At 41.3% G+C, this 25,465-nt stretch overlaps 2 protein-coding genes across 3 annotated transcripts in view; both read left to right on the top strand.

Annotated features, from left to right (window-relative positions):
- Positions 1–10,890, top strand: part of gpr158b (G protein-coupled receptor 158b) — an 82,256-nt gene extending 71,366 nt beyond the window's left edge. For both annotated transcript variants that reach the window (XM_086271611.1, XM_086271610.1), the window contains exons 10-13: positions 2,562–2,708; positions 3,736–3,979; positions 4,456–5,012; positions 8,132–10,890. In XM_086271611.1, coding sequence (XP_086127737.1) covers positions 2,562–2,708; positions 3,736–3,979; positions 4,456–5,012; positions 8,132–9,091 — 1,908 coding nt within the window. In that variant the 3' untranslated portion in view covers positions 9,092–10,890. The remainder of the gene's footprint in view (positions 1–2,561; positions 2,709–3,735; positions 3,980–4,455; positions 5,013–8,131) is intronic.
- A 1,696-nt stretch (positions 10,891–12,586) lies between these two features.
- LOC147308861 (annexin A13-like) lies at positions 12,587–21,809 on the top strand. The gene is made up of 11 exons (XM_086272154.1): positions 12,587–12,745; positions 13,400–13,475; positions 15,365–15,459; positions 15,558–15,728; positions 15,950–15,983; positions 16,201–16,280; positions 16,698–16,766; positions 19,987–20,088; positions 20,218–20,293; positions 20,374–20,486; positions 20,606–21,809. The coding sequence occupies exons 1-11, from the start codon at positions 12,731–12,733 to the stop codon at positions 20,723–20,725; spliced, it is 951 nt and encodes a 316-aa protein (XP_086128280.1). The 5' UTR covers positions 12,587–12,730; the 3' UTR covers positions 20,726–21,809.
- The last annotated feature ends 3,656 nt before the right edge of the window (positions 21,810–25,465 follow it).

The following is a 25,465-nucleotide window of genomic DNA, read 5'->3' as shown; positions in this document are numbered from 1 at the left end:
TCCGTTTGCAAATGTGCAATATGCAGTCAAGAAACTTAATGAAGGTGTACCTGAAATAGAAACACAGGGTGAGTCTGAAGATGGACTAACACTTTTGTAATATGGAGCTTGACTAAGGGAGTAGTTCCCCTCTAATTAAGTGGACCCTTCTTATTCTAGCAAGTCTACCTTTACATATGTGTAGGTGAACATTATTACTAGGGATGGGGATGTAGGGATGGGTACTTGATACTCCCTTCACCCTGGCCAAAAAGGCTAAAATGACCAAAGAAAAAGTGGAAAACAGCTAAAAATGAGAGGTTTTTGGACAAAGTTTGTGTTTTTTCCATTGATTAAGCACTGCTTCCAGCCAAGAGCGATACCATAAATCCCCTATAGCTGCAGAAAAGGCTAACATTGTTATCTTTTTACAAAAAAACAGCTGAACATGAGAGGTTTTTGGACAAAGTGTGTGGTCTCCATTCTTTAAGCACCGGTTCGAGCACCGTTTATGCACCGGCACCGTTTCAAAAGTACCAGTTTGGTACTGGTATCGGATAGAACCAAAACGATACCCATCCCTAATTATTACATTGTAATTTCAAATAAAAGACACATAAAAATTCTATTTAATTACAGCGTAACAACATCCTTAGTGGCAGGTTACGGTGGTTGTGAGCCGAGCCATAAGCCTGTCGACATGGCAACAGATGACCCCTAGTTTCTTTGTGGCGTTTCCACACTAGATTTTGTGTGATGTGAAGCAGTGTTACGTCCCATCATATTTTTTTATCAAGCTTCTATCATGCCTGCTCTGGCGGGGCTCTACCCCAGAGGTCAGCTGCTTTATGCTTTGACATTTTTTATTCCTCTCTTTTTTTCCTCCACCAGCAACACTTAAACTTCTTAATAATATTAGCAGTTGGGGTCACAACAATATCAGGCTGCTTTTAGATAGTTCTGTAACCTTTACCTCAGTCATGAACGCCTGGCAGTAAATTCCTTCCTTATCTCTTTAGAAATGTCTTTTCTTTCTCCCGTCCATGCTCACTGTCATGCACATGAAATTTTCCAATTAACGCAGTGTTCACATACATGACATGATGCTAGCACTGGTAATACTAAAAACTACAGACTGCTTGACTGATTTTAGGTCTGAGCTCCTCAGCTGTAACAGTAAATGTGTAAAGGGCATTTTGGAGATTTATCTTCCTTGTTTGTTGTTCTGCAAACCAAAGAGATGAAGAAATTGTACAGCAGATGAATAGACTTTTAACGATCCTCATTTCAGAACATTTTTTGGACAAAGCCAGACCATTCATCCAGTAAAGTCCAACTTTTGTTTTGTATACCGCATGTATTGTGGGACACACAAGAGTAGCTTCAATTGGGAAAACAAAAATCTCTTCAGTGGTCTGTACATTTTTCTCATTATGCTGAGAGCTAGTGCACTTAAATGGGTAAGTGTAAAGACTCTAATATATTCAGTGAGCGCAGAATAGATTTTGAGGCACCCAAATGAACTTGTGCAGTGTACAGCTGAAACATTAGCCGTGCGCTGAATGTGTCGTTTCTTAGCTTGGGTGTAAGTGCGACTTATTTACTGGGAAAGCATTCCAGCGTTACAGAGTGATTTCCACTGTGGCCACTGCTGCATTGTAGCTTGTACACAAAACACTTCATTAATCATCTTAAGTTCCTTTGTTATTAGCAATGGGCAAACACACAGATGTACACAGGCACGTTTGCTACCATTACCTTAAACTCAATCAAACTGCGTTAGCGGTTATTGTAATTTGGCTCAGCGCTCTCACGGGTGTCTTTATGTGCGATCTCTCAAGTCTGATGGAAAACATTTAATTCTCCTGCAGTGTGAGAAATGAAATACACCATCAACACTCTCTGTTCTTTCTTAATTAGGCACCTCAGAAGTGCAAGTGAGTCGAGTACACCGGGATAATTAAGCACAATGGGAGGACGTTAATCTCAAACTGCATCTGTTCTTCAAACTGGGCTAAATATTTGGCCTTTCGCCATCCCTAAATTTGTTATTCAAACAAAGTTAAACAATTTGAGCATGAAAATCAAGGTGCAATCTATCATTTATTTACTGAATCATTGGAATATTGCAGCCCTAATGTGCTTTCTGCAGGAAGGAATCACATATGAGGAGGAGATTACTGCCTGCATACACTGAACCGTATACATTTGAACTGGTTAGGCACAATTTGCACAGTTGCATTAGATTAAAATAATAATCAATAGCAAGATAAAATATACTGCAGTACTTTTGGAGCTATTTATCTTTTTTTATAGTTGTTTTCTTTATTGGGGTTTTTAATCTAAACTTTTGATAGTTTTGCTGTCGACAGATAGAAATTTCAATTATAAAATAACTGACTTCAGTAACAAAATTAAAGTTAAAATTCGAGTAAAAGATCTACTAAATTAGTGCAATATAATGCTCACTAAATGTCTTTAGGGAGCATTATATTGTGGACAACCTCTATAGCCAGCATGTCACATGATAACTTTTTGTTTCACTGATTTCGTTTTATAACCTTGTTCTTGATCTGTTTCAGTTCCTGTACAAAGGGACGCAGGCGAGAGACGATATAGCCACCGAAGCTTACGAGGAGGAGCTAGACATAGGAAGATCTGGCTCCTACCTCAACAACAGCATCACCTCGGCCTGGAGCGAGCACAGTTTGGACCCAGAGGATATACGGGTAAAGCGGCCTTGTTGATCATTGTCAGATATCTCCCCATTAAGTCAGAATGCAACATATATTTTTAATGGGGCACCTTCTGTCTTACTCTTCATGTCTGGTGTTCCACGGTTTAGTCAGAAATCACAGCACATGTGTTAGACCACGCTCACATTACCTTTTGGTTTGTAAATGTCCAATCTTAAGCCTGGTGCATGGCCTGTGAAACTGGGTGAGACCACATTTGGACAAAAAGGTCAAGTTGAGCTAACATAAGTCCAACCTGATTAAACTGGTTAACAACTGCAACCATCATTCTCTGCAACAATAACTGAGAAACTTGGAAGAAAAACATACTAAAGGGTACTTAGCAGAAAACCTAAACAGCCTACTTGTACCCCTTTGAGTACGACTAAACACACATTTGAGGAAACTGTATACACATACTGGAGCTGTCAGTTAAAGGGTAGGGGCTGCCTAAACATACTGTAATTGGATCAGAGTGACATTAAATGGGTCCATAACTTACAAAATGAGCACTATGATGTATTGAAGAAGACTTAAAATGAGCTGCTGAGACTGTAAGTGTATCAATAAAATGTTTAGTGATGTTCAACTGATTAACTTAACAAAATATTTCTCAACATCAAAACAGTCGGACCACAGTTGTCTCCCCATTTGAAATAATGTGGGTTTAAAGAACTTCAGAAATGGCTTCATTTTGTTTAGGTCTGAACACTTTGTCCATCTTTCATAAGCACAGTTTCTTCCAAATATGTACACTTTCCCTTAAGCGATTCCCTTAAGATATTGCCAGTGAAGAGTGAAACAGGCAACATATGGTTGGAAGCCATTACCAGGTGGCCCTGGTTTCTCTTTCAGCAACGTTTCAATGTTTTTGTTTAAAAAGAAGGAGTTTTCTGTCATTGTACACCTGCTCAGGCCCACAAGTTCATTTTTGGCAACCACACAACTATTACCTAAAGTCAGAAGTAAGTGAGTGTTGTAATAAATTATGATTTAAGACTTTTTTTTTTTTAAATTTTAGGACGAGTTGAAGAAGTTGTACGCCCAGCTGGAAGTCTACAAATGTAAGAAGATGCTTGCCAACAACCCTCACCTTCAAAAGAAGCGCAACTCCAAAAAGGGTCTGGGTCGCTCGCTGATGAAACGGATAACAGAGATCCCAGAGACTATGCACCTGCACCGGCAGTGCAGTCGTGATGATGGCAGCGAACACGGCAGCAACCGCAGCACCTTGAGGAGAAATCCCTTTGAGCCGAGCCACCACGGTAAGCCCCGGCTGTAGCATGGAAATGAAGAGAGCCAATTAGTCATTTCAAAGGAAAATATTGTGAGAGCCTGCATGCTTTTTTTCCAACTATGCTTTCCTAAACTTAATGTAACGTGTATTATATATAATATTACAAAGCCGGTTGGGTCCTGCTTAAGAAGCTCTATAAATGGGGGTTAAATGGCACTTTATAGTTGATATAAAAGATTGTTTCAGAAAGGTTTGATAACACTGGATTAAAAAGTCATGTTCACGTCCTCAATGTAAATTAAATATGAATTCTTAAACTGGCAAAAGATCAGATTTGCTTATATTTTATTTAAATATAAATGGTCTATTTTTATAATCTTTAATCTCTTTGAAGGCTTAATTAAAAAATATCAAACCTCATCTTCTGCTGTGACCAGAGTTTACAGGTCAAAAGATGAGAAGTTACATTACAAAACAATGGTCTATTGATATGTCCCCCATCAGGAAAACCTCGAGACGACTCCCTGAAGAACAAAGTCATGGGCTTGAAAAAGTCACTCAGCTATGACCACGTCTGCGACCAGGATGAAGAAGGCGCAAGCCAGAGTGGCTCAGCTGCGGGAGACAAAACGACTCCTGTTGGGACTGTAGGGGAAGGATCTCTTTTGGGCTCTCTCATTGGCCGTAAACATGCCAAGAAGCAGCTGGAACCAGCTTCGACTCCACCGAGGCTGGAACCAGCCGTGTCCACCGAATCCGTGCCGCTCTTCTGGAAATCAGCCAGCGCTCACAACCTGACACACGAGAAGAAGCCTGTGCACCTGCGCACTTCCATTATGCAGAAATCCCTGAGCGTGATTGCGAGTGCCAAGGAGAAGGTGCCGGGACTCACTAACAAGACTCAGAGCGTCGAGGATGCCAGTAAGAAGTGCGTGAAGGGACTGGAAGGGAGGACGCTATCAGAGGTGGATGAGACACCTGAGCATTACCCCAAGATGCCAGTCAGCCAATCGGTGGAGTACTCCAAGACACCTTTGAAGATGGGCATAATGAAGCAACAGGTTCTTTTTTACATAATTACATTCTTAATAGAAACTGATTCAGCTTTAATGTGTAGCTCTTGTGCTTAAATGTCGATTAGCTCACTGACAGAAACTTATTCAGGTTTAATTTTATTAACTGATTAATTGTTTAAGTCATTTATCAAGAAAAGTACCTAATATTTCTATGCGTCCTTGAATATAAAGGTTTTATGTTTTTTAATAATAACAATAAGAATAACATTATTATCAGTTGCATACATGAATGAAAATACCATGTCTGCCTGGGGGACCCTTTGCTAAGACTAAAGCTACAGTATATCTCAGTGGTTTTCCTCATGATTGTTAATGAGGTGGGACATTTATCAAGCAGGCTACTCGGGGCACGAGATGCAAAGAGTGGATTACTGGAATCGGACTGTGCCTGGAGACCAGGACTTTGGTAAATTGACTGCTAAAAGACTGACACTGCTGGATTCTTTAAGCATCTGGCCAGATGTACTTTTTTATTGTGCAGTAGCAGTAGAGATAAGCAAAGACAGGAGGACAGAGAGGAGTGAATGGCACGCAGCAGACACAGACTACACTAGCAGTCATTTGAAGTCATGTTTTGAGGATTCCTGTAAAATAGTCCAGGGCTTAAAATGATCTCAAACGATACCTAAAAACAATTTTCCTTGCAAGATCAAGTCCAGTAGTGCTGGGCCAAGTGCAGGGTCAGAGTTTATAAAAATGTTTGCTGGTCATGGGGTTTCCTTTTGTACAGTCCCCCCCTTAAAAAACCGCCTCTTGGGTCAATCAGACGGCACAGATGGCACACATAGATGAATGGCAAGGTAGGGAAAGAAGTAGGTCAGAGACTGCTGGTTGTTTTGCACACTTCCACATTCAGGGCAGAGAGCTGTCAACACATTCAGGACATTCTTATAGTGTGTGTCACAAGTGTATTTTTCTTTTTACATCTTTTAAATTGCGTCAAATTCAAACGTCAGGGACGCCAGTAAGAAGTGCGTGAAGGGAAGTGTCTGTCCCTGTTGTACAGGCACCACAGGGCTGCCACCCCACATCACAAAACCAAAAGACTTCTCCTAAAGAACTTCTACCGGGTTGAGAAACACTACAGACTCAGGTGGTACGTATATCTGCAGAGTCTGTTATGTAAGTGTTAGGAACTCGATCCTATAAAATATTGATTATATCAGCACCAAGTTACAGGAAGCCAGCACTTACCACAAAGCATTTAACAAATTAGGATGTCTGGTGGTCCACGCTGAACACAGGAAGCCCCCCCGCCCACCCTGCCCCCCAAGAGGGAAGCTGGAGTGGTGTATAATATTACAAATACGACATGTGGGGAGCACATGAGCATTATGAAACAGCTTCCATGCTCCCCATAAAGTGATTAGAACTTGCATTACATTTTTCCTATATTGCTTTTGGCTGGACAAGCAAATGAAGCACCTTGGACATTTGAGCATTTATCGTTATTATTATCATTTTGTTGCATTTAATAGAGCAGTGCAGTTTCCATTCTGAAAGATTGTATCCCTGAGGATGGCTATGAGGTAACAGTCATTGATTGACAATCAATGATTGTACCTGCTCAGAACCTGGCTGTGTAGAACAGGCACGTTGCAGGTTGCTGCCATAGAGTGGATATAAAGGGTGGATATAGCTGCTGGGTCTGAAAAGTGAAGCCAGTGCAAAAATGCCATAAACTGCATTCTTTCTAATGGCCAAGAGGCAAAAACTCATCTGTTTGCAAGAAGACATCTTGTTGTAAAAGCTTGTTAAGTGATGACATATCAACCTTACCAACAGCTGATTTAAATGGCTAAATTAGCTCCTCAACATGTCTTGAAGTTCTCCAGAGGCCTGGTAATGAACTAATCATTTGATTCAGGTGTGGCGACCCAGGGTGAGATCTAAAACCTGCAGGACACCGGCTCTAACGTTCCCTACCCCTGTTTTAGCCTAACAATAGCTCTGTAGCAGGCCAACAGGTAGCATATCTTTATGGCAACGCTCAAATGTTGCAGATATTTATTTTTCTGTCATAGTTTGCTTCCAAAGTTTTAGCAAATTTGAACATTTTAGTTTTTTAGAAATAGCTAATATATCAGCTTTTTAATGGAAACTAGCTAGCTAGCTTTCTGCTAACTTCTAATGCTGCTAAATCTTCTAAATCCTCTTTTTCATGGATGCCTAGACATACACAAACAAAAGAATTTGGACAGTTTTTAACTCTCAGTTGTGTCTCAGTATTTGTTTAAATTTGGGAACAGAAGGCTCTTTGGACCTGGAAATAGCTAATGATTTCTGAGTTAACAAGCAGACAGGAAGTCTAAGGGAAAATGGCCTTCATCTCTCTTTCACTGTGACTTACATTTTTAAATTCAGTGTCAAGGTACAGTTACTGCTTGATGTTCTCTTTCAAATGTATTAATTCAGCCTTTGACAAGTAACAAGCATATGTGGGTGCAGACACACCTCTAACCTGTCTGATCCAATGTAAAACACCAGTGGGCAACACTGAAAACACCCACCTTGAGGCTTCAAAGCAGGACTGGAAAAAAAAAAAGTCTACATTTTTACTTATGCCCAAACAACAAAAATAAGGTACTGCAGTCATGTGATATAGGAACCAAATATAAATGTCCACCTATCTTCGTTTAAAACTTGTTTTTTATGGTTGAAGTTCAAATTAGGTTTGCAGTGGGAGGTTTGAAAATGCATTAATCTGAATGAATGTCCTGACAGATATCCAAACAAACATGCATGTATGTGTATGTGTGCACCTCCACCCACACAGAGTGGAGCAGGCAGAAGTCGCTCAAGAGGAAACACTGGTAACAGAGAGCAGCTTTTGACCAAAATATGAGGACCACTACAACAAAACAGTCTTGAACTCAGCCCTGCACTCACTGGAGGGCCAGGCAATACACCCACCAGGTTTAAAGTAGATGAGATGATGATGGTACAGAACAGCCAGACAGACATAAAGCGATTTCTCTGATCATTGGTAGGGACAATCAACCAGTTAACCCCAAAATTCTTACATTAAGAAAGTGTTTGCTCGAGCCCCTTGTAGTATTAACTGATTTGGCATTCATTTTGATTTTTACTCCTTTCTCCAACAGGTGAGTGGGAGCCAGCCATCAATTTGCTCTGAGACGGGGAGGAACCTTTACGATGTGTCCGAGGTTTGTTCCTGGGAAATGGAAGAACCACAGACTCCCTCAGAAGCAAAAACCCAGAAGCACGTTTCCATCGCTCCTGGAGAAACCACCTCGGGCCGGAGAGGCAGCAGCAGCAGCTCTGGAGTCACCAAAGGTGGTCGGTCCCAGCAGAGGCAGAAGACGGGCCAGTCTCCTTCCAACAGACGCCGCGCCAAAGATAAAGGAGGAGAAAAGGAGGAAGGAAGGGAAACACGGAAATCTCGGGCACCCAGGTCACCTCTTCCTCTCAAGCCGGATGTGTGTCCCTGGGAATTCGATGAGCAACCCATGCTGAAAGGAGATTCGGATTCCATTTCTCCAGACAGAATCAGGCGTAAGAAGAGTGTCACGCCTACTGATGGGAAACCCAAAGGGCTTCACTCAGACCACTCCAAGTCCACAGGCAGCCTTTTACAGCCCCCGTCTCTGATGGTCGAAATCTGCCCATGGGACTACACCGGCCCACCTTCACCTAAGCAGGAGAAGACCTGCAACAGCCCCACTTCACACAAGAAGAAACGGAAAGGCTCCAGCTCATCCAACCACAAAGCTGAGAAGGAGAAAGGGAGGGAGAAGAGTAGAGAAAGGCGGAGCTCCTCCAGCAAGCCTCCGTCGGAGAGGAGAAGGGTCAGCCAGTCTTCAGAATGCGGCGGGCCGGTTTCTGAGCGGCGGAGGAGCTCAACAAGAGACCCAGAGGTGATGGAGGTCAGGAGGGCGGAGGTTTTCTCCCGGGAGACCGAGCTCACGCATGGCAGCTTGGCTCAGACTAGAAAATCATCAGAGAAGAAGAAAGACGGCTCTTTGAGCACTAGTTATAAACCCGGGGCGAAAATGGTTGACGTTTGCCCCTGGGACTTTCAGGACTCTGGGGAGAGGGCGTGATGACTGCCGGGGGACGAATGAACGTACTTTTTTCATATCCAGATGACAGATATTGCATTTCATGAGAAGGGTTTCCTGTGGGTCACCTTAATGAGAAGTATGTTGTGAGGAAAGGAACATCTACTCTGCTGCCTATTGATGCAATCCAGACATAATTAATTGCTACACAGCAACCATCTTGTTCTTATATGCAGTAATGCAACCTTAAAAACACTTTAAATGATTTTTTTGGTTTGTTTTTTACACTTTTGCTTGCACATTTGTCAAAGTTGCATATTCTGTATGTTTTTTCACACTGAGTCCATTTTGAAAAAAAAAAGAATACCCGTATTTACGAGCAGAGCAGACAATCGTTCACCACAAAGCACCGTCGACTCTTAACCTGGGCTCGCCGTCGGTCTCACGTGTTATGCCGACGATGTTCTACGTTACGCACCGAGCCAGTGGAGACTTACTTATATCAGATCAGCAGCAGGGAGAAAAGACCTAAGGAAAAAATAAACAGAAAATGAGATCTGAGAAGCAAGACCAAAGCCCCAGACACAGCTGCGATGCCTTATCTTTAGGCCAAATGCATAATTCATGTCGCCAAGATGATCTGTTAGATTAGAGAAACGTGGGAATAACAGAGGATTGTACCGCAGCCAAATGAGACAAGCTATGTGTTTTAGTAAAAGCTTTCCATATACAGTATATGTTTTTTTCTAAAAAAAGCCGTCGCATGTGGCATACTGTCGAGCATCCAGTAGCTAAATGTTTATGGGTCAGCGTGTTAAGACAGTGGAGCCTTCGATGTCGTGCCTATGGTATTCGTCTCCTTACATGATGCTTTCGAAGTGACGTGCACTGTGTTTCAAATGGTCGCAGTTACAGTTGAGGAGTACTAAAATATCCATCAGGCTCTCCTGTCTGCTGATATTTGTTTACTGTTGTATTCTTTCCCAGGATGCCCCGCCCCCTTTTTTAAAAACCAATAAAAAAAAGACTCTTGGATCAGAGGCTGTAGTATCTACACATCCACTGAAACTGTGACGAGATCCTCCAAGAACCAGGACCAAGACTAGAGTGGATGATGTGAATAATGCATTCCCCTCACCACCCCATCACTTAGTTGCCCATTTACCATCTGCTTGAATGCACCTTCCCTTAAATCTTTGCACATTTTCTATTTCTAAAGCTACAACGATGCATGACCAGAACGTTTTTTTTCTTTGCCACTTTCTCACTGACAGAATATGAGTCATTTACCATCACAGCATCGTGTCCAGAAATGACAATAACAACAACAACAACAGCAGCCAGCCTTTCTGTCCTGTAATCAGCCACCCACCATTGGCACCTAGAAGCAGTACGGTCACACAAAATAGTCAGTTCAGCTTCATGAGGGTTGTGTGTGCATGACTGTGAAAATTTAGGGAACGTGATGCACCAGAATTCACCTTTGCATTTCTTATGAAAGCATGTGGGGTTTGTTTCAAATCTGTATTTATCTAGCATCGTAGGGAAGAATTCCCTGTGTGAGGTCTGGCTCTATAAAATAAAAATATTTTAAAAAAAAGAAGCTTGATAAACAAACATGACCCACAACTCCGACTTTCACATTTCTGTCAGATGTTTTGAGGGAGCTTGAAACGGAACGTTACCTACGTGTATTTAATGCTCGTTATACTGTCTAGTGTTGCTCCAAAGTTGCAAGCTGTCGTAGCATCCACCTGGGATTATTTATATTGTACATTCCATATTGTGTTGCATGTACATACAGTAAATATTCTGTTATCAGCTCTGAATTAAATGTTTCTATGAAATCCAGGCTCTCCCTGACTATTGTTTTTTACTCTGATTTGAATGTTTGAAGATTTTTTACTATTCAAAATGTAAACAAAAACCAAACAAAATCACACATAATTGCTCATCTTTACTCATTAAAAGTAGTGTTTTCAATTTAAATTTAAAAAAGAATCAGCATTCCTTTCTTTTCAAAACACCTTGTGTTTGCCACTTTTTAGTTCTAAATTTAGCCTCCTGTAAATCCTATCCTAATCCCACTCAACACTGCCACCCTGTGGAGAGATATAATATTTATTTTGCCCATCAGTTGAAATAAGAATGCATGTAGCAATCATGTATAAAACTGCCAAAAAAGACACAAAGTTTAACACACAAAGAGAGAATGGCTTAGCAGGCAGTGGCCACAGACCGCTGAGCTCTCCTTGTTCTCTCTGATTTATGTGACTTTCTGTTATGCTGTGACAATCCCTGCTCCCTGTGAAAGTTCCCTGAAAAGCCTTCAGTTGATCCAAAATGCTGGAGTGAGAGTCCTGACAGGGACTAGAAAGAGAGAGCATGTTTCTCACATATTAGCTTTTTTCATTGGCTCGCTGTTAAATCCAGAATCTAATTTTAAATCTTTCTCCTGAAATAAAAGGTCTGTAATAATCAGGTCCTATCTTATCTTAAACACCTCTTAGACCACCCCAATAGAGCAGTTTTCTAAACTGCAGGTTTACTTGTTGTTCCTAGAGTATTTAAAAGTAGAATGGGAGGGAGAGCCTTCAGCTTTCAGGCCCCTCTTCTGTGGAACCAGCTTCCAGTTTGGATTCAGGAGACAGACACTCACTCTACTTTTAAGATCAGGCTTAAAACTTTGCTTTTTGACAAAGCTTATAGTCAGAACCGGATCAGGGGACCCTGAATCCTCCCTTAGTTATGCAGCAATATTCCTTGACTGCTGGTGGCTTCCCATAAATGTTTCTCCTTCTCTCACCTCTTTTTACTCACTATGAGTTTACACACCACTCTACATTTAATAATTAGTTATTATTAATCTCTGACTCTCTTCTACAGAGTTTCGATGTCCTCTCTTCTTTCCATCACTCTCAGCCGGTCGCAGCAGATGGCTGCCCCTCCCTGAGCCTGGTTCTGCAGGAAGTTTCTTCTTCTTAAAAAAAAAACAGTTTAAGGAATGTTAAAACTGTAGGGTCTCACAAAATAAAGCTCCACCAGTCGATTGTTGTGATTTGGTGCTATGTAAATAAAACAGAATTTAATTTAATCCAGTGTCCGCTTATTAAATGGACTGGGGTTATATTCTATGGATTAACTCGCACAAGGTGGCATCAAAGTACAAAACATAAAAATCTAAGATTTAACAAATTTATCTGAGTAGAAGAACAAACTTGGTATCATAAGAGCTGTATTTCCATTGAGGTGTGAGCATGTTAATGCTCTTTGGTACCGGGACAGTATTTAATATTGTATCACACTTTATAAGCTAGTAAGTTTTTAAAATATCTTGATGTAGCCTACTGTTAAATGCAGTGGTGTTGTAGTGCAATTTTAGACTCTGAAAGAGTTACAGGTTACAGATTAAATACATGATAAGAATTAAAGGAAAAGAACCGTTGCGGTAAGTTGAAGGTTAACCGGGAGGTTACCTCCAGCAGCAGCACCCTGTTTCATCCTGCTAATGCAATGAGCCGCGGTGACGTCATCGCTGCAGCACCGGACAGGGTTGAGTCCCTGCAGGAACAGCAAGTCCTCTTTGACACGCGATACATCAGCTCCACAGCAGCACAACATCAGGACGCTCCACATCCAGCTTCAGCTCGATCATAGCCAGAAGACGTGCGTGTGGAGGACATGGGCAACGTGCAGGTAAGAGGTCATCTATAACTAATGACAAAAGCTCAGCTGAGTTGAAACGCAGTTATTTAAATGTATTATAAAAGTGCCTAAAAGTTTGGTGTTAGGATGAATATTGAAGATCCAAACTCTGACAGCAGAGACGCTGAGCTACAGCCTCACTGAGTACCGCAGACAGCCTCCGCGAGAGCGTCACTTTTATTATTTTCTTCAGTTTTGTTGTGTTTGTGTGGCCTGCGGTGTGTAAAGACAGACAGAGCTGGCGCAGTTAACTTGAGCAAGGGAGTGTGCCATGCCAGGCCCAGGGAAAAGGCATTTCTGTAAGATCAGATCAATAAGGCCGCATTGTATTAGACCAAGGGTGGGCGAGAAGAGGAGGCTGCTGCTGCTGCTGCCCCATGACTCAGCGATCACACACAGGCAGCACCCTTTTCTCCGCAGGAGCCTGAATGTAACACCATATTAACTCCTTTCAACGACCTCACCCTTTCATCTGCGTGGACAAGGTTACAGTTGTAGTTAAATGCCGGCACTTTTCTAATGTAACATTATGAGTCAGTCTTATTGATTGATTGATTTGCTTTACCTGTTGTGGCTGCTTTGAATGAACTGTTTGAATTTATTACTAAGAATATTCAATATTTTCTGCGATTGTGTGTTCTCCAGCCCACTATAGTCCCATGTGAGGACTTTGATGTTACAGCAGATATAAAAGCTATTCGAAAAGCCTGTAAAGGTTTAGGTAAGTACATACAAGTTTATTGTTTTAACTCCTCTCTCAGGAAGTATATTAGGTTATGCTGTAGTCATGTGAAGACTCTCTTTGTGTGTTTGATCATGATTATGATAATTGCAGTTTAGTAAGGTCGTAATAGAGCCTCTAATTTAACTGATAGTAAAGCATTTGTAAAAAGTGGGGATTTGTCTTTTTATGCCTAAAAGTTTTCAGACTAATAACAGAGAAACACTCAGAAAAATCAATATTACATTTTATGTGTTGCAGAGAGTTAATTTCAACACTTGCTAAGTTTGATGTAACTACAGTACGAGGCGTACTCCACTGAGAACTGGTGTTGGTACAGAGAGGCAAATGTCATAGTCTGCAAAGATCTTTATGCAGTGGTACTTTCACAAGATAGGTGGGTGTAGGTTTCAAAGCCTGCCTCTCACACAGCGTGGACATAAGCTTCAGTCGGTTGTGTTACTAAATCCTCACTGGCATTATCTGCTACCTGCTCACTGGAGTTGTTGTTCTTCTCACCAAGCCTGCAGTGTTCCCCACAGCTTACAACTGTTGTTGTGAACAAAGTGACGTTACACAATGCATCAGAGTATTTGCACAGCTAATAACCTCCCCTGTTGATGTGTATGTTTGGTTCTGTCATGAAACAGCATTTACAGGGATTATGTGGTATTTGAGGTAAATTATATCAGAATCCATATCTCAGGTACATTGATTGAGTACATCTTCAAACTGTTGTCTTTTTTTAACTCGACCTCTTTTGGTCATTTCCAGATCCCTATTTTTTTTTATTCTTTTTTCTAGGACTCTAGTAGAGTAGCTTCAGATGATTCACAATTCAATTTTTATTGATTACTATTCGTATTGGGCATTGGTGCAGCCTCATCCTTTATGACCACCCTCCTTATCCAACTCTAATGATTGGCTTGCTCTTGTAAAGCAGACATTTTCTCATGTCATTATTGGAAACATTGGCCATACTTGTTATGACATTAACACTTGGATTTATATGACAGAAAATAAAGAAACTGAAAGCTGTTTTCAGCGGCTCCGTTATTCACAAGTGCTCATCCCAGCAGGTCGCTCTGCATGTTGGATATTAACAGCAGATGCCTCTTGCTGGGATTAAACAGGGAAACCTTTACGTGTGAGGCAAATGTGTAAAACACTAGATAAACTAATTAAAACTGAAATAAGCAAACCCTCTCTAGAAAATACAGATTTTAATAAGTGTGGCAGAAGCGGATTTAGGGATAATAAAATATCTACTTGGAGAGTTCAGTACTAATCAACATGTTACGTCCTCTATAGTGTTAGCAGCCAGCACAGTGACGCGATGCTTAGCACTGTTGTCTCGCAGCAAACCAGACTTCCTGGTTGGGAGTTAAATGGTCTGAATCTTATTTAGCACTTTTCTACTCTCCCAAAGTACACAAAGCACTCTATACAACATGCCACATTCACTTTCTTCTAAGCTTTTTATGGCTTCCTAACTAACATTCATACTCCAATGGATGCATCAGAGAGCAACTTGGGGTTAGTATCTTGTCCAAGGATACTTGGCATGCCGACTGGAGGAGCCAGGGATCGAACCACTAATCAGTAGATGACCTGCTTGACCTCCTGAGCTACAGCCACCCCAGGAGTTGATGCAAGTGCTTAGAACAGCGTCTTTGCTGTGTGTGTATATCTGCACTTTTATCACTGCTCTTTATCCCAATGTTTAAGAGAAGGATATTCATCTGAAAGTCCTTTAACAGAAACAAAAAGGTCTGTCCTGGTGACTTCCGTCAGTGTGACGTTATCAGCCCAGTAATAGTCTAACGTTGCTGTGATAATAAAGTCATTTGAATCAATCCTTCAGGTCTGTTCTGCTGTATTTTCTCCAGGCACAGATGAAGAGGCCATTATCCAGATTCTGGCCAATCGCTCTGCAGCTCAGCGTGTGGAGATCAAACAGGCCTACTTTGAAAAATATGATGATGTACGTACCTGTCTCTTTCTGGATGTTACACACACACACACACACGCACACACACACACAGAATAACTGCAAATCATGTGACCTATGTATTTCCTCAGGAGTTAGAGGAGGTCCTGAAGAAGGAACTAACAGGTAGTTTTGAGAAAGCCGTCATGGCTATGTGTGACCCTCCTCACCTTTACTTCGCCAAGGAGCTGAGGAAGGCCATGAAGGGGGCGGGCACGGATGAAGCCGTGCTCGTCGAGATCTTGTGCACGGCGACGAATCAGGTCTGTGGATCGACGGTGCTGTGGATAAACGGTGTTCTGGCGCAGTGTGTTTTTATTAGAGCTGACAGTTAAATCACAATGGTGACAAAGTAAAGGCAACAGTGCTGCGTTTTGTCTTCAGAATACATAAGAAGATGTGACACGGGGAAGATAAAACAGATGCTGTAAGATGTGAGAAAAACAGAAACATCATCTTAATGCTGTCTTTTTTCACCCAACAGGACATCTTGAGCTACAGGGAGGCATATGCCCAGGGTAACGTTTCCTCTGAGTCATCTCAGGGTGTTCCTTTCCTTTCATACTGGAAAGTGTGGCTGGTTAACTAACGCACAGAATACCAATGTTATAATTTCATCTGGGTGTAGTGACTTGTGTTTTCCACGTTTTCTGCTGTCTGACTTTATCCACATTTAGATCACATTACAAAATCTGTTGTTGACATAGAAGTTCACATTGCACACTTCCCTTACAGTGAACGAGCGTGACCTGGAGGCAGATATCGAGGATGATACCAGTGGAGATGTGAGGAACCTCCTAATTTCACTGCTGCAGGTACAAAAAAGGTTCCAACCAGGAAATGCATTGTCTTTTGCACTGTTTCTTGAATCTCTGAGCTTCGCAGACAAATGGAAGCTTTTGTCCTTGGTTATAGCTCGAAGAATTGTTCTCTATGCTGTGACTCACCCACTGAGACATTCACTAGATTGTTAGGCATGCTTCCCTCTCCAGCTTTTTCAGGGCCCCCACCCTCTCCTGCTTCCCCTCTCTTTTCCTTTTCCCCCAGAAAAAATGACAAACATGAAGTGACTCAAGTTCTACAGCAATGCCAATCCAAAGAGCTCGGTGGCTTTCAATTTATCCACTTAATCTGGAGCACATCATTGTTATCTCATTAAGTTCTTGTCCCTCATCTTTCATTTTAAACCCCTCCTAATTTCTTGTCCTATCCTCCAATCTCTTTGTCTACAGGCAAGCAGAGACGAGGGCTACGAGGTGGACGAGGATTTAGCTGAACAAGATGCTGCATCTCTGTTTGAGGTGCGTGTTGAATTTTTTTCATTTCAAAGCCCATAACACAGGTTGCCCTTTTAATCACACCGATGTAGTTTGATGTCGGTAAGCGGATGCCTGATTTAGATGCATAAGCATGTAATCCTGGAATCACATGTACATCACAGAATCCCACATATTATTCAGTTAAAGTTTATGCAGTGTTTTAAAGAATAGACGCTGACTACAGCTGTCGTTGAGCAGTCCACCACCCCAGACGGAAGCATCTTTTTTTAGTAAAGATTCTAGAGGAATGCCTCAAAAATGTGACTAAATAACTTATTAAATAGGAAACTTAATGTCCTTAGTAAATATACAATGCTAATGCATTAGGCTGCAGGATTTAGCCACGGACAGTATAAAACCAGTGGTTAGTCACATTATCAAGACTTGACCTTTTTCACCCTCCCTTTATGATTTGAGGCTTGGAAATGTGGTTAAATGTTTTATAGGCTATGGAAACAAATGTCAATCCTATCGCGCTAGTATTGATCCAATACCAATACCAGCGTTGGTTTAGATAGTATTGATATTTAGAATTATCTGCCCAATAGGAATACAGTGCATGTCTTGCTTTGCCTCTCCAAAGCGCGAAATGGACAAGCATAAGTTAAGCTACACGCTTAAGTTGCAGTACGAGCAGGTAATATATTTAAAGCCAAAAAGTCATAATAACAGGAAAGTATGAAGACATTCCAGCCTCCTTCTATACCAGAAATGATGAAGCTATATGGCTAATATATATTTACATGTAAATGTGTTAATAATGTCTCTTTAAACACTTTTCCTCGATTGTTTTCTTGTTGGCTTGAAATAAAATTTCTCCTTCTCCTCATACATACGCACGGTGGACCGGCGCGTTTATTACACGCAAGCGTTGCCGTGATACTGGGTTACACAGAGCTACTAACGTGGCTCTACAGAGTCTAATAACTAGGGTTGCCAACTCCCTGAAAAATAAATAAGGGACACCTCGTGGCCAGGGCCGGGCGACCCAGTTGTCTTCACCCTTCCCAGTGTGGTGAATTTTCTAGCTCTTTTTTTGTGTGTGAAATTATTTTTTTAACCATTTGACTTGAAGTTGATTTAAGTAGATGCATATTTTATTCTTTGTGATATAAACACATGTGAAACAAATGATCATTTAGCCATTTATTTTTAGCTCAAAATGACAACATTAACACAATAAAACAGGTCTCCTTCTTAAACAGAAGCCTGTCATGCTTAACTTTTGAGAATATAAGTAAATCTTTCTTTAAAAGCACTCTGTCCTGCTTAACTTAAAATAATAGAAAACAATAGAAAGAAAAATATTCTTGTAACAGTGCACATTTAGTGCATTTAGTACAATTGGCTTCAGTTGAGGTATTATTTCAGCTTTTCTAAAGCTAATCAGCTGCTCCTGTTTGTAAACCCGCTTGTTCCCATGATTACGCATCATAACTCATCATCATTATTCATCTATGTATTACTTTTATGTATTAGTCATCAATTTGTTGTAATCATCTATCCTTGCAGTTGTTTATTACACAAAATAAATTATATTATCACACTTCTGGCCACATAGCGCTGATATTCACTGCACATGCCCATATTAACGTTTTCCAGCCAGGTGTTTTCCTTTTCCCATTCTTCCCTTTCTCTGAGGGGGAACAAACATTGCTGCTCTAATGCTGGGCTCACACTGTGCGGTTTTTGGCCCATTTTGAGCCGATTTTTGAGTGATCGGACCGATTTTGGCCTTCATCGTGCGTCATGTAGTATATGTGGGGTAACGAGAAGTGATTAACACCTCACGACCAGCTCCCGATCATCAATCGCTCGTGAGGGTGTCACCACAGGCGCTCACACTGCTCACGCGCAAACGTAAACGTTGGTGAAAAAGACGGAGCAGCGCGGCTGTGCAGCGTGTGATCTGGACACAAGCGATGGAGGCACAACTTGTAGAACTTTGGAAAGCTCATCCGAGCCTTTTCCATGTGGCATCACAAAATTATCATGACCACAACAACCGTGAAAATAGTTGGATTTACACTGCTGCTCAATCACAGCTGCCTGATCAATGTTTTTCATTAGCAATTTAGCAAAGTTGATGGTGGTGGTGTGTCTGTGTGAGTGAAAGACAGAGAGAGCGAGCGACAGATTTTCTGTTATAACCTTCATTTTATGGAGGCACAGTGTGAGCACTCAGGTCGCATCAGAGCATCGGGCCGTATAGTGTGAGACCTGCATCGTGACCTACAAACTTCTAACCCCTGCGAGTCAATCGTGCAGTTTGAGCAGGAGCTGAATAACGCGACTGAAAAAATCGCACAGTGTCTGCCCAGCTTTAGGTGTACTGTCGTCCGAGACTTGCACCGCAGTGTCGGCGTTTGTTTCCCTGTTGGCCATGCTTGTTGTTGTGGTCATCTGTTGTCTTCCGGTATTTTCTCCGCAAGCGACCTTTCCTCGACCAATGAGATGAGCGGTAATCTGAATTGTCATACTCGAATTGTCATAAGTGTGCTGTCAGCTCATTGGTCACAAAGCAGGAGAGGGGCTGGGAATTATGTTTTCAAACAAAGCGTTAATTCCATTAACATTTATAGACTACTTTTGATTCTCACTGTATTACGGGACAAAGTGTGTCCCTTATTAGCTCAGTACGGGACGTGTACTTTTGTTTCTAAATACGGGACAATTCCGTATTTTAAGGGACCGTTGGCAACCCTACTAATAACATAAATAGCTTTTATAGTCATTCTAATATACACACTGTCAACTTACTCTTGTCCCCCATCTGAGCAAATTAACACATGTTCTCATCATTTCTTTTACGTAACTGACGACTGAAAGTGTCAAGGATTTATGTTGATGCTAGCATGGTGGCTAGCACTGTTTCCTCACAGCAAGACAGCCCTGTGTTTGAATCCAGCGCTTCCTCACATGAACCAAAGACATGCAGTTAGTGGGGTTAGGTTAACTGGTGATTCTAAATTACCCATAAGTGTGAATGTGAATGGTTGTCTGTCTCTATGTGTTAGCCCTGCAACAGACTGGCGACCTGTCCAGGGTGCACCACGCCTCTCGCCCTGTGACAGCCGGGATACCCTACATCTAGAATTGGATAAGCAGAAGAAAATAGATCAATTTATGTTGCTTAAAAACACTGAGGGATGATCCATATTCTTTGAAATGTTGTATTTTTTCTTCTCTTTGTTCTCATCAGGCAGGAGAAGGCAGGTTTGGCACAGACGAGTCCACCTTCACCTACATCCTGACACACAGGAACTACCTGCAGCTTCAGGCCATGTTCAAAGCCTATGAGGCGGTATGTACTACATTCAATCGTTGCACGTTTTCTTTTTTTTGCTGTTCTAACTCATTTATTCATTCGTTTGTCATTTCACTCACTCCTTACTGCTGTTATCAGGTCTCATGTTAACCAGCTGTCTTGCAGCTTTCAGGAACAGACATTTTGGACACCATTGACTCGGAGGCCACGGGGACACTTAAGGACTGCTACATTACTCTCGGTACGTAAGACCACAAGCATTCAGAAGTCAGTGAAATATCTTTGATTTTCAGTAACTCTGTGTTTGTGTGTTATTTTTAGTAAGGTGCGCTAAGAACCCACAGCTGTATTTTGCTCGGCGTCTTAACGCTGCCATGAAGGGACTGGGCACCGATGAGGACACACTGATTCGTATCATCGTAGGCCGCTCTGAGGCAAGTGTGTGTCTCTCTGTGTGTGAGTGTATGGCCTAGTGTGCAAGTGTAAGTATACCCTCGATAAGGTCTGAGAGTCTAAAAGTGTGTGACATCCTCTTTATTTCGCCAACCCACAGATTGATCTGGACACGGTGAAGGACATGTACCTGGAGAAGTACGACGTAACCCTGAAAGATGCACTGGATTCTGAGTGCGGTGGAGACTTCAAGCGCCTCCTCATTGAGATCCTGCACTAAAACACTTTCCTCCCGCTCCTTCCTTAGTTAACCACAGTGAAACATAACACACTCACACTTTCCCTTCTTTACCAGTGTCTCTCATCCACTCACTAAATCCATCCCGTTTCCTCTCTTTCTCACTCTGTCAGTTCTCTTTACAGCATGGACCAAAAACAACTCAATCATTACAATATTATAGTCTCTAAATACACACTTTGTTGCAAAGATCATTAAAACCGTAGAATTTCCTTACCATTATAGCCCAATATAGTTAAGATGCATTGAATATTTATTTGACTGAATTATAGCAGCATTATAGAACTTACATACAACAAGTGCACTGGAACATAGTGAAGCTCATGTCTTTATCCATATCATAATATCATCAAGCAGCATCTTAATTTCAAGCATATTTGAAAGCTGCAAACTTTAAGGAGCTGCTGCTGTTGCTGCTATGTATAGCATACGGCTTCCTGTGATATGTCACTTTATTTATTTGACTAAAAGATGCCTTTCTTAATATTAAAGCAATGCAATTTACTTTCTGCTGCAACACCCTCCACTTAAGTGCCGATTCTTCACATCTGAACTCTTGTATCTGAATGCACTGTTAATCATGTGTTACAGTATTGCCAAAGGCCTGAATGTTTCAAAGTATACAGTACTAGTTTTTTGTAGTCACATCCCTAAATGTTAAATGGGATTTTTAACCTCTCACAGTTTTTCTTTTCAGTCACAGCTCACAAGTTGCCTTGGTCTCACATTTATACACATTGGACTTCTTTCTGTTTTCATTCAGTAAACTAAACTCACCACACAGAAGGACAGTTGATCGTCAAAATATTGAACGAGATGTTGTTTTGTAAGCCCTGAAGTGCAGTCCCCTTGATAGTCACAGTGTCTGTATTGAGATATATAATTTAACCTGACTGATTAAATAGTGACAGAATATACTGTTGTTGTGTTGTCATATAGCAAATTAACTAGCAAACAGTTCATTACATGGAGTAAGTAATCATTATTTTATTGCAATGTAAGTTTAAACGTGGTATGCGTACACAGAATATGAAGTGATAATAAATTTTAACTGTAACACCAAAAATATTTGACATTTTCTTCATTTCCTGCAGAGAGCAGTGTTGCATCACTTGTATTCGCCTCCTTTCAGGAAACTGGCATCAGAGGAAATCATAGTGAAATTAATGGTAATGTTTAGCCCCCGATTATAATGTGCTTTGTATAACAAATCTAATAAATAGTTCTTTAATGATCCACTATCCTGATTTGGAGATCATTTAAGAGTTTATGTGTGTGTGGTGTGTAAAAAATCACACAAAAGCATACACCTTTTAAACAGCGGGACCTTCTTCCGAGCACAGAAACTGCGAGTGGATTGTGGGGATAAAAACTTCAAAACAAGTGAGAAGTGCTTCCAGATGCAGGGACACAACGAGGGGACGATTATTCACTTGTCTTCCCCTAACTTTACTTTCTTTCTTTCTGTATCGCTCTCCTTTTTCCTGTCTTGATGTGAAGTTTGTTTCAGTATCAGGGTAAAGTTTAGAGTGCACCTGCTTTGTGCACATTTTTGCTACCTCTTCGTCTGCAGTCTGCGCACCATATGTCGACCACTTTCCTTCCACCTCGTGCTACGCTCGGCGTCTGGCAGGCCATTTATCTGTCTGCCTGAGGTTTGTGTACTCGCCACAGAAAAGCACAAAGGTTTGTTTTCCATGCATGCATGTATAGACACAAGCTTGATGTGCAAAACATTTTGAAATACTGTATTTTTTTTAGGGAAAGCGATCCTATTGCAACATTTTTCAATGAGGGACTGTTGGGAAATTACTGGTGCTGGTTGTTGTGGTAGGGGAAGTGTGATGGTGGGTGGATGTAGACTGAAACATTAAAAGTTTCTGATAGTTTAGCCATAAAATTAAACCTTTATAGTTTTTATTTTCTCTTTAATTTCTCACTCTCTTCTGTCTCTGCTCATATTTGTGCAGTCCCTAAATAAATGTGTAGTCAGTTAGTGTTATGGCATTTATTTCCTGTCCTTTCATATTCTGAAAGCCCAGAAAATTGATAATATCAAAACAAATTATGGTTATATAATAAAGTCTCCGTGCAAAATCATGTACTGCCCAATGACACATCCATACCTAGCTGCCACACTCCTGCTTGCTCGATCATCCATCTGTAATCTATTATCCACAGTGCTAATGTTCTTAGCCAAGCTAGACGCAGCTCCAGTGTCTACTGCAGTGCCCTGACCTTTATCTTCTTCAGCCCACCGTAACTCATCCAGTCAGTCACCCATTGGCCTGCGGGTGGTTTCAATTTATCCCAAGACATACTCTCCTTCTGTTATGTTAGCCTATGTCTGCCTGCGTCTTCTCTTTGGCCTCCCAGCTAGGATTTTGAGAGAAGCTGTGCACAAACTTTTCATTTTTCAGGTTTATTCGTTTCTGGTGAAGAAAACACCGATCCCCTGTGAGTCTTGATTTAATGAATAATCTATAGCACACATAACCTGAGGGTCATGACTTCAAAGAGCGAAATAATAACATCAAGCGGTCTATCGGATTTTATAGAGCATATGCCCAGGATCGTTATGCACTTTTTTGATGTTGTGCCAAAGAAGTGCAGCACTCTGGGACTGAGGGTCATTGGTGGAAGTGAATAGGAAATCCATTAGGAGGTTAACTACCTGGCTAATATAATTTCAGCTGTTTAAATTCATGATAAAGATCCTCTGTTCTTAGATGTGTAATAGAAAACACCTGGCAACTTCCACTCAGAGCAAACATGTTTTGCATTCAGTCTCCACATCTCAGACTGAAGCATGTAAAGCTCTTGATAAGACTAGTGCATGCAAGAATATAAAGAGCCATATATGCACTCACAAGACAGTTTATTAGTTACACTTTGTTCAAAGGTTGGACTGTTTTTTCCCTGCAGAAGTGCCTCGAATTTCTTTGTGACATAATTTCCACAAGTTGCTGGAAAGATTCCTGAAAAGTTTTGTCCATATTCGCGTGATAGCGTCACACAGTTGCTGCACACTGTCAACTGCACACTGATGATTCCACCGTATTCCAAAGGTGCTCACTTGCATTGAGTTCTGGGAAATGTCGAGGTGATTTTAAATCATTGTCACTGACAACAACTTTGAGATTTTTTGGAGTTTTGTGCCATGATGTGTTATCATGCTGTAAACACCTGACTATAGTTACACTGTGGTCACTGTGGTATCCCCCACACTATTCCACCACCACCAGCCTGACTCACAGACATCATAGATACAAGGCAGGATGGATCTCTGCTATCATGTTGTGTATGCAAAATTCTGACCCTGCCATCTGAATAATTCAGCAGAAATTGAAACTCATCAGACCAGGCAATGGTTTTCCAGTTTTCCATTGTCCAATGTTGGTGACCTGTGGAAAACTGTTGCCTCAGTTTTCTGTTTTGACCTGATAGGACTGTCATCCAGCGTGGCCCTTTGCTGCTTTAGCTCACCTCCTTCAAGGTTCAATATATATATCCACCAGTGATTTACAACTTCCTTGATATTTTCTCTGTATTGAAACTATTTCTGTAAACCCTGGACATGTTTTGTTGGGGGGGGATTGAAACTAACCGGAAGGTCGCCGGTTAGATCCCTGGGCTCTCTGTCCTGGTCGTTGTGTCCTTGGGCAAGACACTTTACCCTACCACCTACTGGTGTTGGCCAGAGGGGCCGATGGCGCAATATGGCAGCCTTGCTTCTGTCAGTCTGCCCCAGGGCAGCTGTGGCTACAACTGTAGCTTGCCTCCACCAGTGTGTGAATGTGAGAGTGAATGAATAGTGGCATTGTAAAGCGCTTTGGGTGCCTTGAAAAGCGCTATATAAATCCAATCCATTATTATTATTATTATTATTAGGAAGTGAGGACTGAGCCTGTCTCCAGCCGGAAACAGGAATGGCACTGTCCATCCCCCCAACGGGTCGCCCCGTCCGACCCCGGAAAAGGTTCTGGGAAGTGCTCTTCCCCCTGCGGACCGTAGTCCACTGTGAGGCACTCATCTCCTCCCGATGAGTCCCGGTTATTCGTTAATAGTTGTCTTGTGTTACTATTTATTTGTGTAGAATTTGTGTCCCTGTGGGCTTTGTTATTATAGGTAAATAAAATGAATTTGTTATCAGATATGTTATTTATAAGTGTATTTTTTTGTGTGTATGTATAAAATGAAACAAGTATTTAGTTATTTATTAATGGAAAAAATTTAAATCAAGAAAAAACAAAAAAATAAAATGAAACTCCTCAAATAAAAAAATCAATGAAGCGTGTGCTTATGCCGCGACGTTTCGGCCAAGATCTGGCCTTCCTCAGGCGAGAAGCACACAGAAAAACAAAAAAAACGTGAGTTTGTGGTTAGGGTTAGGGGTTACCCCTTACCACCAACCATTCTTACTCTAATGCAGGACACCCTGAGGATAAAGTAAGATAAGATAAGATAAGATAAGATAAGATAAGATAAGATAAGATAAGATAAGATAAGCCCTTATTAGTCCCATATGTGGGAAATTTTTTGTCACAGCAGAAAGTTTAAGCGCAGTAAACGTTAAGATAAACACAATAGAACAGGATAAGATCAAATAGAATAACATACTATACAACAAGAATAAAATACTATATACAATAGAATAAAGCACTATACAAAATAGAATAAAATACTTTGTTATAGTAGGAAAAATTGCACTTGGTAGTATTG

This window comes from Aulonocara sp. 'chitande type north' Nkhata Bay, linkage group LG18, assembly GCF_057382095.1.
Source record: "Aulonocara sp. 'chitande type north' Nkhata Bay isolate Kocher_YH1m ecotype deep benthic linkage group LG18, A_spYH_male_GT1.1, whole genome shotgun sequence".
Lineage (NCBI taxonomy): Eukaryota > Metazoa > Chordata > Actinopteri > Cichliformes > Cichlidae > Aulonocara > Aulonocara sp. 'chitande type north' Nkhata Bay.
The sequence above is the reverse complement of the archived record's forward strand: the minus strand, read 5'-3'. Positions and strand labels throughout refer to the sequence as shown.